Source organism: Echinops telfairi, unplaced genomic scaffold, assembly GCF_000313985.2.
Source record: "Echinops telfairi isolate 266 unplaced genomic scaffold, ASM31398v2 ScPeMD7_7475;HRSCAF=8513, whole genome shotgun sequence".
NCBI classification, from domain to species: Eukaryota; Metazoa; Chordata; class Mammalia; order Afrosoricida; family Tenrecidae; genus Echinops; species Echinops telfairi.
Genome location: NW_022111379.1, coordinates 10,485,487 through 10,504,271, shown reverse-complemented (window position 1 = coordinate 10,504,271; position 18,785 = coordinate 10,485,487). Strand labels below are relative to the sequence as shown.

At 59.2% G+C, this 18,785-nt stretch overlaps 1 protein-coding gene across 1 annotated transcript in view; it reads left to right on the top strand.

Moving 5' to 3' along the window:
• Nucleotides 1-2,151: 2,151 nt before the first annotated feature.
• Nucleotides 2,152-18,785, top strand: part of CSPG4 (chondroitin sulfate proteoglycan 4) — a 37,624-nt gene continuing 20,990 nt past the window's right edge. The window contains exons 1-2 of the mRNA XM_045285671.1: nucleotides 2,152-2,199; nucleotides 5,948-6,140. Coding sequence (XP_045141606.1) covers nucleotides 2,152-2,199; nucleotides 5,948-6,140 — 241 coding nt within the window. The remainder of the gene's footprint in view (nucleotides 2,200-5,947; nucleotides 6,141-18,785) is intronic.

Genomic DNA, 18,785 nt, shown 5'->3' with positions numbered 1-18,785 from the left:
GAACTGAGAGCAGGAACTCAAGCAGATACTCACGCACCTATGTTCACTGCAGCGTTTTCAGCAACTATCAGAAGTTGGGAACAACTCAAGCGTCCATCCGCGGGGTGAACGGATCAGCAAAATGTGTCAGACACACACAATGGAATATGAGTCAGCCGTGAGGAATGATGTTTTGATACATGCACCCACAGGGTGAACCAACACAGCATGATGTCAGAAATAAGCCCCAACAAAGGTGGGGGCGGGGGGCATGCTGCTTGATTCCACTGAGATGCAGTCTCTAGGCAAGGAAACTGACAGAGACGGAGTCGAGAGCGGCTACAAGGGGGTAGGCGCAGAAGGAAGGAAGGAAGGTTGATTGCTTAATGGGTTCGAGTGGCTGTTTGCAGTGATGAGCATGTTTTGGAAAGTGTGCCGATGGTTGTACAGCATGGTGACTGGCACAGATGCGGCTGAATCGTACGTTTTAAAATGGAAACGTTTGGCGTTATGTATGTGTGTCCACAATTAACAACAGAAAGGCCTCATCCTCCAGGTGAAGACCCTGGTGAACCTTACATGCATATTGCTGCATGAAAGAAGATAAGACGACACTCTATAGGAGTTTAACCATAGGACCTATGGCCTTTCTGAGGTAGGCTCAGCTACAGAGTCAGTAAAAAGATCGGTGGCTGCCAGAGAGTGGGAGCCGGGTGGGGGTGGGACAGACGGAGCACAGAGTGTGTGCCGGGCAGGGAAATCGTTCTGGGTGATGCTCTCACATCGGACACAGGACATTACGCATTTATCAAAACCCACAGGGCTGGACCACATCACATACATTAGAGATCCAGGCCTCCCAGAGTCTGTGGAAAGAGAGGTCAGTGTGAGGTCAGTAAACGGAAGAATTCACTGCCGCTGGGTTGATTCCAATTCAGAGAAATCCTGGGGAATAGAGTAGAACTTCCCCATGGGGTTTCCAAGCCACCCTGTCACAACCTCCTTCCTCGGACCCAGCCGCGGTTCAAAGCTTCCATCGTTCAGAGAGCAGCTGACCGCTTTAACCACAGTTCTACCAGGACGCTTAATATAGACTAGAGACTTTAGCTAACAATCATGTGGTAAGATCATGTGCTAGTTACATCCTCTTGTGTCAACTGGAAGATATAAAAGGGTAGGCATGGAGTCTAGCCTGTCAATCAGGTCACCTGATGGTACCTCCTTGTGGGTGTGACCTTCTCCTAAGGAGGGTCCTGGGGACCCCCTCCCCCACCTCTCTGCCTTCACCTTCATGCCTCTGAGCCACTCTGCGACCTGCTCCAGCTCTGGAGACAGCTCCCAGGCTCCCACCGCCACTGTATCCACAAGACTTTGCACCCGCCAGCCTGTGTTCTTCCCGCATCATTGCATGTGGGTTCGTTTGTGAGTCTGAAGAGGGACTTATAAACTAGAATCGAACTTATAGACTAGCATCAGACTTACGGACTTGGGTTGGGCTGGGATGTTTTCCTGATATGCAATTAATTCTTGATATAAAGCTCTTTCTTACACATACATGAGTGTCTCTGGATCTGTTGTTCTAGTCCATTAGGCCGCACACATATCAGTTCCCAATTTGTAGCAAAATATACCACAGAGAAGCAAACTATTACAAATGGAAGGGGGAATTATGGGGAGGGGCAAGGTCTATGAGAACTCTAAACTTTCTGCTCAATTTTTCTATAAACCTAAAATTGTTCTTAAGAAAAATCTCTTTCTTTTGTTTAATAAGAAAAGGTGCAGAGAAGTGAGATGACTTGCCGGAGGCCACACAGACGAGGCTTGGCAGGACAAGACTTCTGGCTCCTAACCTCACATTCTTTCCATTGCCCTGCCCTGCCACCAGCTCAGACACATCTCCGGACCCACTGTAAGCCTCATGCCCAGTTCTGGGCAGGTGTTTTGGGTCCTTCTTTGGGGAGCCCCACTCCAGCCCCTAGAGGCACCTGACCCAGTTAGACCAGGTCTGCCCACCCAGCGTGGGATGCTGTGTTTCCCCTTTCCCAACAGCTCCTCTCGGTGGGGCAGAGCAGGGGTTAATCGCATGTACTAATATTTAGAAATAGCACAAACACAGGGGAGTCAGCTGGGGCCAGCTGGTGACAGCCTCGGAAGCCAGTAAGCTTCGTAGACATGGCGTGGAAGGCCAGTGCCTGCTCCAGGGAACAAGGCTCCAAGAAGGTCCGCTACCCCCAGCTGCCTCCCCCATCTCACCCAAGCCTCCCCATTCCCGGACCCCAGACCCCGTCTCCACATCCCAGCCTGAGCATGGCTAGAGTGTGTCCCTGACCAGGCAAAGCCTTACCACTGTCCTTCCATTCCCAACTGGCTCCCAGGGCGGCAAACATCACTTTCCAGCTACTGAATTGTGTCATTGTTGGGAGCAGCAGCTCCTGTCCCTCCCGAGCTTGGCTGGAGGCTCCCCACAAATGCCTCCGGCCAGAAGCAGGAGCAGCACTACTGCGGAGGCCTCGGCCACAAAGCTGGGGCTGAAGCCTACGTCCCTCCGCACACTTGTGACCTAGGCTCCGTGTCCTTCCTGGCAGAGGGCCAAGTTCTCTGAGGGCAAAGCCTGGGCAGTGGAACAAACCCCTGCTCAGTGACACACACACACACACACACACACACACACACACACACACACACACTCCATCGCGGGCACAACACCCGCCATTTACCGGCAAGCTGGCTTTAGCCAAGGCTCCTTGGGTGGGGCCCAGCGGTCAGGATGCAAAACAACCGAGGTGCTCAGAACGCCCAGCCCCGGCCAAGCGCGCACCAAGTCAGGCCCCCTGGCAGAGCGGGTACTCTGAGTGCAAAAAGCACTAGGGGAGAGCGTGCCAGGGGCGCCCGGTGGCCGACATGCTTGCTGGACTCTGCTGGCAGGGACATGGGCGTCAGAGGGCAGGCTGCTGTCTTTTTCTCCGAGAGACAGATGCCTTTGAGAAACTGAGGCAGCACATGACAACGGGCATCAAAGTTTCTGAGACTTTGGAGCCTACTTTTCACCACCCTAGGAACCCTGGTGGTGTAGTGGTTAAGTATTGGCCTGCTAACCACAAGGTCAGCAGTTCAAACCCACTAACTGCTCTGCTGGAGAAAGATGGGGATTTCTTCCCCCATAAAGAATGACCGCCTCAGAGACCCGCAGGGCCAGCTCTACCTTATCCTGCAGGGTCACCATGCGTCAGCATCCACTTCGTGGCAGGGAGTTGGGTCTGGGTTTCATCCCCCTGGGGAAGGGGGTCTTATCCTTCTTGGGAGGGGGGGGGTGTCCTCAGTCTCCCTCTTCTCCTCCCCTGTGCCCCATCCTGTGATTTGCTGGTGCCCCCGTCTGGGAGCCAGGGGAGATGTTGAAGCCACACTTCCAGACCAGTCAGTATACCAGTCCTCCAAGAGTCTGTGGAAAGAGAGGTCCGTGTGTGGGAGGGAGACCAGGAAGGCATCCTAGGGGAAAGGGAGATGTGGTCAGGCAGCAGGGACGGTCAAGAATGGTCACCAAGGGCACCGAGCCAGCGCAATCAAGGCAAAGGTCAGATGGCAGAAGGGAGGTGGCCTGAGCCAGCCCGAGAATGCCAACTGTGCTCAAGACTGGGGGCCTCCGGGGAGCCTGCAGGGGAGGGAGGAGGGCACAGTCGGGAAGCAGGCGCTGCCCTGCCCAGCGTCCTTTGCTCTGGGGCCGTCAGGGATGAGTTCAAGCACGCCCCTAGTGGGCAGCCTGGTAAGGGGAGCAACAGCCAGGCCTGTGTGCACTGGGGTCCCAGCACCCCTTTTCACTCGGAACCTCAACCTCCACCTCTGGGAAAAGGGGACACTGTGATCCAAAATACACACACACACACACACACACACACACACACACACACACGCACACACACTTACTTCTTCACAGGGCTGTCAAGAGACCGGAAGAGTGTTTTATAAACCGAGAAGCTCCGGAGCAGCCGTGACTGCCGGCATGGAGCCGGTTCTCTCCCCAGTTAGCAACAAGGCCAGGGCAGGCTCCCAGCTAATCCCCACTGAACCTCAGCGGTGGGCGGGACCTCCCTGTCTGGAGGTTCCGCAAACAGACTCCTGGAGGCGGTGGGGAGCTCTATGTGGCAAGATGGGTGCAGGCAGTAACGGGGGACTCTCCACCCAAGCTTTTGATTCATAAAGAAGCACAAGACCTCCGCTCCCCTCTCTCTCCACTCCCACAGAGAGCATAGCCCTTCAAGCAGCGTGCCCCCCAGCCAGCCCCCAGCCACTCCTGGCCAGCAATTAGCCCCTAATGAGGACCAGGTGCCTTGCTGGCCGGGAAAACAAGGGACCAATGTGGAACCAATGGCTCTAGTGGCCACGGAGGCCAGCTGGGAACACCCCAGCCCAGGCCTCCTGAGGTGACTGGATTGGAGATGCTGGGGTTGCCCCCAAAAGAGCCCCTCAAAACAGCTGCACCCCAGCAGGCTTTGAGGCAGCACTCACTATGCCCAGCTGCTACCACTGGAGGGGAGAGGTCAAGCTGGGGGGCGGGGAGGGCAGCCAAGGTCCGAGTTTGCCTCAAAGGAGGTGCTGGGGATAAAGGTGTGTGCAAACTGTGACACACTCAGTGGGGGTGAAGCTGAAGGAGGAGCGGAGGGAGAAGGAACAAGTTGGAAACAGCCAGAGAGAGGAGGTGACTTGCTGGGGTTGGGCCGCTAAGCAGGAGCTCTGGTCTGCCTGTGTTCGCCTCAGGGCCCTCATGGATCTGGCCCTCCTTCGCAATGGCTGGAGGCTCGATCAAGTCCCTTAACCTCTCACAGGCTCCGGATTTTGTGTTGGGCTTCTTTTCACCTGTAACAGGTGTCTTCAGTTCGCTGCAAACTACCAAGTGCTGTGGGCCTGTGGGCCTGTGGGCCTGTCCTCCTGTAGGAGAGGGGCTGGAGTGAGGATGTGGGTGGGGGGCGACAAAGATCAGTGGAGGGGTCCGGTTGGAGGAGGAGAGGGAGAGAGAGAGTGCTCTAAAAGTGTTCTTCTGCCCATTTGCTGGATCAAGAAACCAAGCTCCAACCACACCCAGCTGGTGCTAAAGAGAGGCCCTCTGGGCACTGGGAGGGCTGAGCAACACTGCCTTCCTTCTGTTCAGGACAAGGCCCACGTGGCCAGAGAGGGAGCCCCAAGGAGAAGGCTCCAGCCTGGGAGTGGTTAGGTGGAAGCTAAATCCAGGGCCAGACTTCCAGGAGTCCGTCTGGGAAGTTGCAGCTTCCAAATTTGGGATCGGGAGGACCACCACACCCACATCCCCACACTCCCAACCCGACCCCAGGTGGCTAGAGACCTGCGCTGAACTGAAACCTCACAACGCCACTGCCAGCTCTGTGCCTCAGTTTCCCTCTCCCTGAGAGGATAGGGCGTGGGCGCGTCCCACCCCACCTTCCAGGGTTATTTTGAAACCAATGACTCCTTGGAGCTGAGAATCCCTTCTGTCTAGTGCCACAGTCCGGAGCCCTACCCCTCAGCTAGCAGGAAGGCTGGGGCCTGTGAGGCAAGGGAGGTCAAGGTCGAGCAGTCCCCAGTCCCAGAGCTGTCCTCCCCCAAACAGAGTCCTGACAGGTCTCCGAAGCGACACAGCCTAAAGCCGGGTGCTGGGGTGGACACGGGCTTCTGTCCTTCCTTCGGGACCTATAGTTGGTTATCTCCCTCCTTGGCAGAAAGGACAGGGGTTGGGGGGCAGTAGAACCCATCTCAGGCCACCTCCCAGAACGGTTTCTGGGGGTCCCCGGGACGGCCCGGAGGGATCTGAGCCCACCACGTTCTCGCTGCCCCAAATCTCGAAGCGGGGTGCGGGAGGAGCAGCCCTGCACGGGCCCTTTAAGAAGGTGGGAGGGGGCAATGGAGGGGGGTGCTAGGACTTGTTGGGGTGGTGGGGAGGCCTGAAACCCGAGCGGTCGGTGCCCGCCCCGCCCCGGAGCTAAGTACTCGCGACTCGCCGCCCGCGCCCGCCGCCCACAGTCCCGAGTCCCGCTGGGCGCTCGCAGCTCCGCGCAAGTTGCAAGTTGCCCAGCGCGCCGCCATGCGCTCCTGCCCGCGACCCCCGCCGCCGGCGCGGGCCCTAGCTCTGGCCCTGACCTTGGCCGCGCTGCTGGCGGACCCCGCGTCCGCAGGTGAGTGAGGGGCCCGAGACCTCCTGCCCAGCCCGGTGGCAGCCTTGGGGTGCTGCAGACCGGAGACTCTCCCATCCCAGATGAGGGTCCCCTAGGGGCAGACGCGGAACCCCACGGAAGGCTCGCGTTTGGGGGACTTTAGTTACCGACGGGGGTCGCGAGAGTGTGGCGGGGATCGCAGGGTCTAGGGCGTGGCCCCAGGCGCTCCTGTCGCTTGCTTGGGACACACAGCGGGGCCGGCCCCGCGCCTTCGAGACTCGGTGCGCTCCTGTGCCCGTTGGCGCTCAGGGGCCACCCAGTGACAGCATACAACTTATACCCCAGCCTCAGATGGCCAGGGCCCAGCATGGGGGGTGCAGCAGGAGGGAAATGGTATGGCAACGCGGGGCCTCGCCCTGTGCCAGGCCCCTCACGCACACCTCCCCAGCCTTCCCCAGGCCTGCTGCCTCAGTCCTGGACAGTGGTGTCCCAGGTGCAAGTCTCCGGCCTCACCTTCCTGGTTCACGATGACAGACAGCCCTGACCACCCCTACCACCCCCGACCCTTCACCTTTGTGAAGGTGGAGCCAGTGCCCTAACAGGGGCTTGTCCCTCTGACTGTGCTGAGCAGCCGCCTGTCCAGCCCCTGGCATGATGTCTGACCCCAACAGGGACTAAATGGAGCCTTGCCTTGTGTGTGTGTGTGTGTGTGTGTGTGTGTGTGTGTGTGTGTGTGTGTGTGATGGGGGCCGGGGAGCACTGGGATGTGTCCCCTCCCCATTCCTGCCGCATCATCCTTTGGGAAGGCGCCGTCTAGCTATGCCCTAGGAACCCTGCCCGGGCAATCCGTTATTATGACCCACGTATGAATCAATGGTAAGGCCCACATCTTTGGTAAGAGTCCCAGGATCAACTGAAAGCTGAGGAAGGACCTTCCAGGGACCAGGACCACACCCTCCTCCCCATCAGATGGGGAAGCTCCTTCTAAGGGGGGCGGGGGGCGTCATGAGGGACCCAGAAGGGAAGTGAGTCACTGGGGGACCCCACCTCACTCGCATCGGGGTGAGTCAGGGCTGGGTCCCCAGACTCCCAACTTCTGTGCCCAGGGACCCCACCCCCTAATGCCTCACGGGCTGGGTGACAGACAGGACTCCAGGGAAATGGAAACCTTCCAGCTCCCAGAGAGGGCCCGAATCTCCAGGGAGTCTGGCAGCCACCCTCCAATACCTTTGCCGGCCCAAGACATGAGGGGCACACAGAAATGGACAGGCTGAATGGAGACACTTCCAGGGGGCAGAAATGCAAATTAAAATCCTGGTCGGGACCTGAGATTCCCAGAGAAGACATTTGAGGGGCATGATGGGGTGGGGCTGGAAGGAGGGGCGATCCTCAGACGGAGCTGTAGAGGATGGAGCAGGGGGGTTAGCCCTCCTGAATAAAGCCACTGAGGTGGGCGTCGGCAGAAGAAGGTGCCCTCTGGCAGGTTTGGGCCAGGAAGTCCAGAGAGCCATTGGGGTGGGGCACGGGAACATGAAATGGCAGAATGAAGCCTGGAGCCACCGCCCGGTTGGCAGTGAAGAGCCAGCAGAGGCTTTAGGGCAGGGGAGTGGCATGGTGCCAGTGCAGTTTTGGAGCATTAAACCGATCCCTGCCTTTAGGGACATTGGGAAATGGGTACCCTCAGCGTCTCCCAAACAGAGCTTCCCTCCAACCGCCCATCTCCATCCCATGCCTAACACAGCTCCCTGCCCAGGTCCCCACAGCCCCTGCCCAGTATGAAGACATCCTGCTCACCCACCCTGGATGCCCTAGGGTCTCCCCACTCCTCTGTCCCACAGTGGTGGTGGCTAGGACTCAAGCACCCTAGGAGGCCATCGGGTGCTACCTTTCTGTCAGACAGACAGGGAAACTGAGGCCCCAGGACAGAAGCGAAGTGCTCAAACTCCCACAGATACCCTGGCTGGCCAGAAGGAACCCCAGCTTCACTCTCAGGGGGCTGTGGTCTGCATGGAGAATGAGACTTAGACCAGTGTGGTCTTGTGGGTGATCGTGGGTGGTGTCTGAGCCATGCAGGCGGCAGACAGCCACAGGACAAGCCAGCATGGAGAATAGGTTGAAATTGGTCCTGAACGGAGAGGCCTGGGAACCGAGTGAGGGCAAGCAGGAGGGTTGGTCAGGGTGAGCGTGGAGCGTGCAAGACAGTGGCCGCTGCACCCTGCTCCTGGCCGGCACCAGGCTGCTCTCTGAAAGGCAGCGTGTGAGGGATTGAAGTAGGACTCAGGCCAGGAACACGGAGTCACGAGCGTATCTCTGACAGCAGGGTCCCAAGGTCACCAGGGACCAGGAATGGAACCAGGGGTGATGTTGCCGCCTCTGAGGGTGATTTGAGGGGAACTGTGGAAGGCTTGTGGCACGGGAAGTTAAGCATTGGTTTGCTAACAGAAAGGTTAGGGGTTAACCCCACCAGCCATCCCTTAGGAGAAAAATGAGGCTCTCTGCTTCTGTAAAGATTTACAGGCTCCAAACTCAAGGGGGCAGTTCTACTCTGCCCTAGAGGGTTAGCATGAAACAGTGAGTGAAATTGTGGTAACAGTGGACGTGTGTGTGTGTGTGTGTGTGTGTGTGTGTGTGTTGCCCTGGGCCTCTGCTCTTGACCCAGCCCACCCAGACTCTGGAAAAGCTTTTCCAGAACCAAGTATAACTGAGCCCCCCTCCCCCGGCTCACCCACCAGCCCGCCCAGGCAGCACAAGAAGAGCCTTTCAATGCTGCCTGCCTGGGAGGCTGGGGAGGGGGCCCGTCCAGGTGGGCTAGGCCACTGGCCATGAGGCGGGTGGGGTGTGGGGCGCATGTATAGGCTCCATCTGGGGACTGGGAGTGCTGCCCAGGAGGGGCCCAGCAAGGAGGGGAGCTGGACGCAGCCCTGACAGGCACACTCACTAGCACACCCACAGACGTGGGGGCCAGTAGTGGGAGCAGGGTGGGCGTACAATGCACACTACAGTGCTTGGACCTGGGCAGGATGGGGCTGCCTTGTCCCCTGGCTCACCAACGCCCCTGGGCCGGGTGGTGCCTAGAGGGCAGGTTATAGCAGGGTGGGGTGGGGCACTGCGCCCTAGCCTGTAAAGGCGGGGTGCTGTGCCGCTGGCCATACTTGGATCTGGTCCTCAGTTCCTCACCATCCCTCCTGGCTCCACTCTGCTCCCCCCTTGCCTCCAGTATGCCCCCTACCCTAGCACAGAACACCTATAGAACCTTCTGGAGTTAGGACTTTTTCTTCAGGTGTAGGCTTAGGGTAGGCTCCAAAATTACTGTGGAAGTTAAGTGCTGGCTCATGGGGACCCCATGTGTGCAGTTGAATGGCTCCCTGGGGTTTTTTAAGGTGTTGACCTTTCAGAAGCAGGGTGCCAGGGCCCCTGAGATTATATGAGCAATTGAACACCAAGATGCTCCCTAGCCCCCTCCTCTTCTCTCAAACAGGGTGGGCTGGGGCTCCACAGGGACTGAATTCCTGTCCCCGGAGGTACCCAATGGTGACCACCACTCAGGTAGTCCTGCAGCCTCACAGCACCCCTGTGACTTGGGAGCTGTGCCCATTTTACAGATGGAAAAGCCAAGGCTCGGAGAAAACCCGGGACTCGGTTTGGGCAGTACTGGCCATGGTATTCTCTTTCATGCCAACAGCAGCGGGTTGTCTAGATCATGCCAGGGGCAGCCACCCACCCATGAGGCTTCATCCCCTAGTAAGAGAGGGACTTGCTTCAGAGCTGGCCCTGCCACCCCATGCCTCTGCCAGCCTCAGCAAGTGCCCCCCTGCCTCTCCCAACGTGCCCCTTTGCTCACGGCACACAGATCTCTGCACAAACACCCTGCCCCGCCTCAGCAGCTGAGGCATCAGGAGAAAGTGTGTGTGTGTGTGTGTGTGTGTGTGTGTGTGTGTGTGTGTGTGTGTGTCCGACATAGAGGGGAGAGGGGAGCTCCCTGCCAGGGTGGGTGGCTTGCTGGTGTGGTTCCCCCATGTTCTGGAGGTGGCAGCCAGGGGCAATGCCTATCCTGTTGACCATTCCTTCTAGGGACTCAGCCCCTGTCCATGCGTGGCTGGTCTGTTCGCCAGTCTCTGGCTGCTGCTCTTGAGTGAATATTTCAGCCTGCCTGTCTCCTATCTCCGAAACTGGGACAGGTCATCAGGACTCCCTTCCCTCCCACCCTTACTGTACAGACTACCCTGATCAGCCCCACCTCTCGGCATCCAACAACCCGAACAGGACCCAGAGACTGCTGGCCACTTGTGCGGAATCACACAGCAGGTCCTCAGCAGAATGGGGCAGGCCCCCCTGTCTGGACCATGACCTTGCTCACAGGACAGCAGTTACCCTAGTTGAACATCCCATCTGCTTTCCTTGGGGGCCTCCACCCCCCTGTGGGGCTCAGTGCTGGGCTCAGGGGGTGCAGGCCCCACTGAAGCCCCAGGCTTCTCAGAATGTTCCCGAGGTGCCCTAGGACTCTCCGTGGCTTTGTCCTGAGACAGGGGATGCCTACCCCACCCCAGTGTATGCATAGCCGCTCTGTGAACATGTTTATAGGCTGGGATTTGGAGTAAGATATGGTTTTGATAAAGGCTTCCTTAGCTTAAAAAAAACCAGAACTTTAAAACTAGGGAATTGCTTTGAGCTGAAACAAATTGAGAGCAGGGGTGATACAAGAGGAACTTCCTGACTTTCAAAGAGTCTCAATCCAGATGCATGACAAGGGGCCCAGGAAAATCCCCTTCCCTCCTTGGGGTGAGGTCTGGGGGCCTGAGGGCAGGGTGCAGCACACACTCCCAGCTTCCTAGTGGGCAGTGGGTGGGGGCACTGTCATCTCTCTAGCCCCAGCCCCACCATCCCTGCCCTTCCTGGGACCACACGGGACAGCCCTAAGCATCCAGGTGGCCAGAGCCCCACGATACCACCACCTGCTGGCCCAGAGGTGCCATGACTGTGCTGTACCCTTCTCTCCCCATCTACCCCGGGCCACAAGCTGGGCATCGAGTGACCAGCACCCTCCTGGCATCCCCCCCATTTTTTGGCTTACTTTGTTCCCTCTCTCCTCGTCCCTCGAGGGCCTGTTCCAGCACCCCACCCGCCCCCTGGGAGCCTTTTCTAGCCCCTTGCTGGAAACTGCTTTCTTCTCGATAGGATTACGGGCCTTTCTCCCCCATGGCCTCTGGCCTCTGGCCCTGGTTCAGGACTTTTACATACTGACGCCTAGTAGGTGTGCATGCACACACGTGCACAGTGTGGTTTAAAAGTCTGACTGGGCCCTGGCAAGAAGGGGTGTCCAATCCCTGAGCCAGCACTTCTGGGGGGAAACCCCTTCCTTAGGGTACAGCCCCCCCACCCCAGCCAAGCCCCTTCCTGATCTATAGGGAAAAGAGGGGTCTGGGGAGAGGAGACCAACGTCTGTTCCCACCTAAGAGTGACCCCTTATCCCCCCCACGTGGCAGGAGGGGACAGCTATAAATATCAGTAGGCCCAGATGCCGATTCCCACGGCACTGGCCCCTCCTCCCCGACCCCTCCCCTCATGCATAGCGGCTGGGGCCAGGCCGGCTCTCCTGCAGCTGGAGGCTGGCCAGGAAGGCAGGCAGTGGGCCCAGACTCACACTCACACACACGCACACACATTTTCCACCCTGGTCAGGAAAGAACAAATCACCGTTTTTGGGTGTCTCAGAGCAGCTAAGAGTGCCCCCACCCCCACCAGTCCTGACTCAGAGGCACCTTTCCCTCCTCTGAGTCTTCTGTTGAAAGATGGGGGGGTGGGGGTGCACAGGCATGGAAGTGTCGTGGTGAAGAGCACAGTGCTAGGGAGCTGGGCTTCTGTTACGCCCCTACCTCCGGCCAGCTGTGTGACCCTGGACAAGGGACGTGACCCTTCTGAGCCCCAATGTCCTTCTCTCTCAAACCCACTGCTGACCACTGGGACCCTATGGGGCGGAGCAGCATGGCCGCATGGGGTTTCCAAGGCTGTCCTATTTGCTGAAGCAGGCTGCCGCAGCCTTCTCCCAAGGGGTGGATTCAGACTGCTAATGTCCAGTTAGCTGCTCTGCCGGGACAATTTCCTCCTGTGGCCTCGGTGTGTTGAGGATGAACCAGCCCCTGGGGCTGCCGTTCTTCCTACTGCCATGGCCTTCCTAGGGTAAGGGCAGGGCCTGCAGGACCGAGAGCCCCTTGTGGAGAAATGTTGGAGAAGGATCCCAAGACAGGGTGGGTGGACTCGGTGGCCCTGTGAGAGGCTCTGTGTGGGACAGAGTGATGTGGACCAAGGGGGCGGGAGAGGCTGCTCCATCTGGCTGGCTGGCCCCCGGAAGCCCACCCATGTCTCCCCCAATGTAGAGAAGAGAGTCCGCATCCCCTAAGCCTCAGATGGAGCTCATTGGGTCTGGGGCACAGCAGGAATAGATGTGCTGTACTGATGACCGTCTGATGCCCAAAGTAGGTGGGCGGGATGAGAATGCACAGACCCTCTAGGGGTGAGCGCTTAGAAGCCTGTCTCCCCAGCCCGGCACTCTGCCAGCCCCTCTCTGGAGGCCAGGACCCGGGATGTGAGATGATTCAAGTGCCCGAGGAGCTGAGTTCCCCATGCATTAAGGTGGTTGCATCACGAGAACCGGAGGTCCAGACTGAGGGAGGTGAGGGGCCCAGCAGGGCCAGCAGCTTGTCGGAAATACCTGAGGCCCATGTGTGAGAGTGCAGGAGCTGAGTCCGAGGAGGTAGCTACCGTGGAAAGAAGCAGCCTGGGACAGTGCCACCTGGAGGGTGTGGACACCCTGCGTCTTCACCCCCACAGTCTCGGCAGACTCCGGGCAGCCCTGGCTGCGTCTCAGATGGCGGCTGATAGAACCCAGGTGCCTGCCCCTCCGGGGCACCCATCTCTGGGCTTCTGGAACCCATGTGTTTCCGGCCTTCATCTGGAGCCCAGCTGAGCCCCTCCAGGGGTGGGGACTCCTATGGGGGCCTGTTCCTCTAATGTTGATAGCCCTGGAGCAGGGAAGGTACAGGCCTGAGTCAGCCGTGTGACAGCAGCCCTGGGGACACCTGGCCCCACTGTGTGCTCTTGGGCAAACCCTTATCCGTCTGTGGGCCTCGGGGAAGGATCTTTCATCTCCAGTGTCTGCACTGCATTCTGAGCCCACGCCTCCTGGAGACAGGATGGGGCTCTGCTTCTACCAGAGAGAGCCTGCAGCTTGTGTCAGGCCGGCAGCAAGGCAGGCTGGGCTGGAGCGGGACTGACAGGCGGCAGTGAAAGCCCGCTTTGGCATGGCGCCCTCAACCCCCCTGGATGGGAGCCGTGGTTCCTCTCCACCCCCGGTTCCCATCTTCCACCCCCGGGGCCCCAGCCCCACCCGGCCAAAAATAAACCCAGACCACCCTGTTTCATACCAGCCCGATCCACCCAGCCCTCCAGAGCCCGTTGAGTCACCGCTCAGAGCTGCTCCTTTTTATAACCATCTGAGTCACCGGTTGTGGCCGTGGCTCCGTAGCACAGCCACGGCTCCTCAGTCACCCCTCTGGCCCCAATAGGCCCACCGAAGGGAAGCTGGCAGCAGGTGTGAGCCCAGGCAGCAGCCTGAGCCTGTGACCCCTCCAGGCCTGGGGAACTCACCCGCTGGCAAGCCAGAGTCCTGGGCCTGCCACTCTCCCCAGGACACCCCTTCAGGGACTGACCGTGGTGATAGAGCTCATCCTTGTCAGCCTGCTGTGCCCAGGGTGCCATTCCCCACCCACCCCAACCAGGGCAACCACCTCTCAGCACAGGAGGGCATGCTGGCCTTCTACGGGGGGTGTCAGCAAGAGATGCCTAATTCCCGCCCCTCCTCAGCACTGTGCCCAGAGAGCCATGAAGATGTCTAATGAATAGAAGCCTCCACTTCACACTTCCCCTGCAGTCTCCACCTCTCCATGCCCAGCCTGGAACTCCATCTATCCCTGCCGCCCAGCCCTGTTTCCCTAACCCTGTCTCTCCATCTCTATCTCCACATCCCTATCTCCCCCCATCTCTGTCTCCCACATCTCTGTCTCCCTTCATCCCTGTCTTCCCACATCTGTCTCCCCCCATCTCTGTCTCCCACATTCCTGTCTCCCCTAACCCTGTCTCTCTATCCCTGTCTCCCCAGCCCTGTCTCTCCTTCTCTGTCTCTCCCCATCCCGGCCTCTCCAGCCCTATGTCTCTCCAGCCCTGTCTCTACATCCCTGTCTCTCTCCAGCCCTGTCTCTGCATCCCTGTCTCTCTCCAGTCCCGTCTCTGCATCCCTGCCTCCCTGTTCCATCTAGCCTTGTTCCTTCCTCTTTCCCTCCATCCTTTACCCCATGCTGGTGGCCGTCCCACCCTAACCTCAGAACCCCCTCTGCTTTCTCAGTAGACATAACAGGCCCTCACCTCTGCCTGTTCCCATAAGGGACTCTGAGCCCCACGAGACCAATCCTGGGAGAAATTTCCCATCCCCCTTACCCATGTCTTCGTCCTTCTGTCCGCCCGCACCCCGCCCCCCCCCCAACTCAGCCAAAAGCGCTACATCCTGTCCCAGGGAATGTCAAGATCCCACAGGCACTTCCTTGGGGACTGAGAAAGGGGGGGTGGGGTGTAGGGGGCCTGGGAATTGCCCCACCCCCACCCCCTGCCCGAGAGGAGCAGGAGCCTGCATAGCCTCAGACCCCAGCCGCCTCCTGTCTGTGGCCAGGCCCCCAGCTATAAATAGGGGCTCTGATTCTATTTTCTTTAGAAACAAACGTCTGACTCTGTCACCACAGGCCCAGAAAAGCACTCCCTCCCTAGCTGGGACCGTGTTCGACCCCACCCTGCCCTGGCCATTGTGTCCAGCACCCAGAGGCCAGGTGGGAAGAAGCCCCTCACACACACAGAGATCATATACCACACACCATACACAGACACACACACAGACACACCCTATGTACACCACACACACCACAGACAAACGCACCATATGCCATATACTACACACACACACACCATTCACCGCACACACAGACACACACCCACGTACAGAAACACACATGGCATACCACATACACATACACTGTAGACGCACAGCCACACACCATATACCACACACACACATCATACATACACACACCACAAACACAGACACATACCATATACCACACACACAAATACACACCATATACCACACACACACACATCATACATACACACACCATATACCACACACACACACACACACACCTCACCTGGAGGACTGTGGCCCTGCTGGTCCCTCCCTCCCAGTACCCAGCAGGACCACTAACATGGCCCCAAGCACCCTGGGTGACCACACCATTGCCCCACCAGGCTATAGGGTTTGTTTTAGGGTTGGGGTTAGGCTAGGGTTAGTGTTAGGATTAGGATTTGGGTTAGGTTTAGGGCTGGGGTTAGTGTTAGGGTTCTCACCCCTCTTGAGCGCCCCGTTGCCAGCTGGTGGTCCCCGAGGCTCCCAGTGGGTGGGGAGAGGGGAGGGTTGGAGGCTCAGCCACACTGGTGTCTGGGGGCTGCAGGAGGGCCCTGCTAGGGTGCTCGGAAACAACCGGGGTCCAGTGAGGCTGTCACACGAGTGCTCAAGAGGGGTAAGCAGAATCTCCTGCAGAGGCAGGGACTCACAGGTACGAGGCTTGATCCTGCGGCTACAGGAACAGCAGACTTCCCAGCAAGGCTGGATGGGGGGAGGGAGGGACGAAAACTGTCACCATGGAGGGTGCTGGCTGTTGTTGCCGAGGGGGGCAGGCGATGGATGGGGGGCAGTCTGCCATGTGGCACGCACACCGTGAGGGAGGGGAGGAGAACCTGGAGGACTTAGGGGTGGGGTCGGGTGGACAGGATGAGTTGGCTGAGGCTGGGAAAGAGGGGAGACCCGAGTGACGAGTTTCCGCCCACACAGGTGGGTGGTGAGGCCCGAGGGAGGGTGGATTGGAGGTGGTGAGGTTTTCTTCAGGAGCCCTGGGGGTGCTAAATTCGAGGTCAGCAGTTCTAAGGGTCCAGCCGCTCGGGGGGAGGAGTCCTGCTGTCTGCCGCAGTGAAGGTGGACACCCAGAAACGCTCTTTAGGGGCCGCAGGGCTGGGAGTCAGCCTGGTGGCGTTTGGATGTCCAATAGAGCTACCTAGTGCCAGAGCCCAGGGACACTGTGGGCTCAGCCCTGAGCCCAGGAGCCCTGCTGCTGGGGACAGGGAAGTAGATACACAGCACAAAGAGACTGTGCCTACAGCTGGGAGGGGTGGTAGTGGCTAGAGAGAGTTTAGCGTAGGGACCACAGGAGTTCAAGGACTTAGGGTAAGGTGACCAGATTTAAAGCGGGACACCATTGACCGGGTGGTGGTGGTGGGGTTCTTGATTGAAAATTTGGTCTATATGGACCAAATAGACCCTTCCCTAGCTTGTCGTGCATTCTTTCCAAATACCGGGACTTTTTTAAAATGCCCAAAATCAGAACTGTCCCGCCAAAAGTGGGACGTCTGGTCACTTTAACTTAGAGGGCAGTGCTGGGCCCCAGGGACCTGTCTGAGGAAGGGTCAGGCTGCTCAGACACAAAGGTTCCAGTCTGCAGATCTTGGATGGTCCAGGCAGGGTCTCCTGTCCATCCGCCAGCCCACACCCTTTCCCCAGGCCCCCAGCAGGGACATGGCCAGAGCCAAGGACGTGCAGCTCGGCCACCTGCCTGTGGTCAGAAACCCCTGCTCTGGCACCCAGCGAGGCCTTGTCCACCTAGATGTGGGTGCTGCCTCCTTAAGCACGGCCAGCCTCGCCCGGGCAGTGGCCACTTAGGCCCTAGGTGGCTCTACTGTGCCACAGCCTGGCACTGGGGAGGTCTGGCTGGGCTGGGCTGGTCAGGGAGCAGGCATGTGCCCTGCTCCCTCCCCACCACCACCACACCCAGTTTCCTTTCACAGATAGGTAAACTGAGGCCCAAGGGGATGTGACGAGCCATGACTCTGGGAAAAGGTGACCCCTGACCCAAGCCTGCATCCCCACAGTGTCCTGGACAAGGAGACTCTCCCCGTATCCCAGATGGGGAGTTCGTCCTGTAGCCTTCTCTGACACACACAGCCTCTCCCCACAAAGCTGGGCCACCGGACTTCCGGTCCAGGCCTCTGTCCAGACCAACAGTCATGGCTTCCGTGCCCCGCTCCCCGCCCCAAGCTCACACACTTACCATCTTTCAGCCAAGCCAGCCAGACGTGGGGAAGCCCTGGGCCTCTCCCCGATGGCCCTGCCCTTAACGGTTTCTTGTCCCAGAACTGGGGCCCCACTTTGTGCTGAGCAATGGGGCTTCTCAGCACTGGATGCCGTCCAGGGGAGGGGCCTGCCCACCAGGCTCCTGGGAACAGGCTTCCCCTACTGGGGCAAAGCCCAGACCCCCAGCTCCCCTCACTGCCCTCCTGCTGGCCCTCCAGGCCTACAACACCGCCCCCCCACCCCGGGGGGCAGCCCTTACTGCTGCTCTGCAACATGCCAGCACCCCCCCCCCACTCCACCCGGAGAGGCCAACCTCCAAACCACCCATAGAAAGCAGATGCTCTTTTCCCGAACAGAGGGAGCCCCAGGGGCCAGAGAGGGAAGAGCAGTCTTCCCCGGCACAAGGCCAACTCTCACACCCTCCTCCTCCCGCCAGCCCAGCTGCAGATGCTCTGCTTCCGATTCACACGCAGCCCCTGGTCCCCGCCTCACCCTGTGTGTGCACGAACTCCCACTCTGCACACTCTCTGGCACCCACAGCCCCCAGCTCTGCACTGCTCACCCGTGGGACCCCTACTCACCCATGAGACTCCTGCTCACCCGTGAGACCCCCTGCTCGCCCGGTGCACATCCTTCTCTGGGCCTCAGTCTCCTCACCTTTGGGATGGGGACAGCTCTCAGGGACCCTGCTAGGGCTGGAGGTGAAGCTGGACAGACCCCGTAAGGGCCGGTAAGGGCCCCTTGCTCAGTGTCTGCCTGCTAGAAACCTCAGTGCAGCCTGGGCCCATTCACGTGAGGGTCCCTGTCCCCGTTTGGGGCATGGCCTGGGGGATGGGGAAGGCCTGGGGATCCACCCATCTCCTGCCCAGCGAGGAAAATTATAAGGCAGGGAAAAGCCTGTTGGCACCGCTCCCGTACCCAGGAGCCCCACCCCTGCTTGCAGGGCTTCCTCAAAGACTCCATTGAGGCCCCTGCCTCCCGTCCCGCCCTCCAGCCTGGGTGGACTCGGAGCCTCCTCTTTCAGTGGGGCCTCTCATTTTCCCTCCTGCTTCCTCACTTTCTTGGCTCTGAGGGGCCCCGGGGCCAGGCCGGCTGGCGGGGCTCCCAGGACACCAGCCCTGCCGCCACTGCCCCTCCTGTTGGCCCTGCGGCATCTCCCACCCCACTACCCCCTGCTTCCTCTCCCCCACCTTCCAGAAATTGTCCCCCAACTTGGCCCTTCCGCGGGGGGAGTTGGGGGGTGGCGCTCGGGCACTTGGTTTGAGGATGGGCAGCCAATGGTGAGGAGGTTGTCCCCTCCTGACAGCCTCAGCCTTGTGGGGGGCCAGAGAGCCAGCCAGACTAAAGGCCTCCTACCCCAAATATGAGTCTAGTGCAAGAGCTCGAAGGTGGGGAGCGCTGCGCCCACCCCCGGCCCCCATCAAGGTCCCTGCCGGGTATAG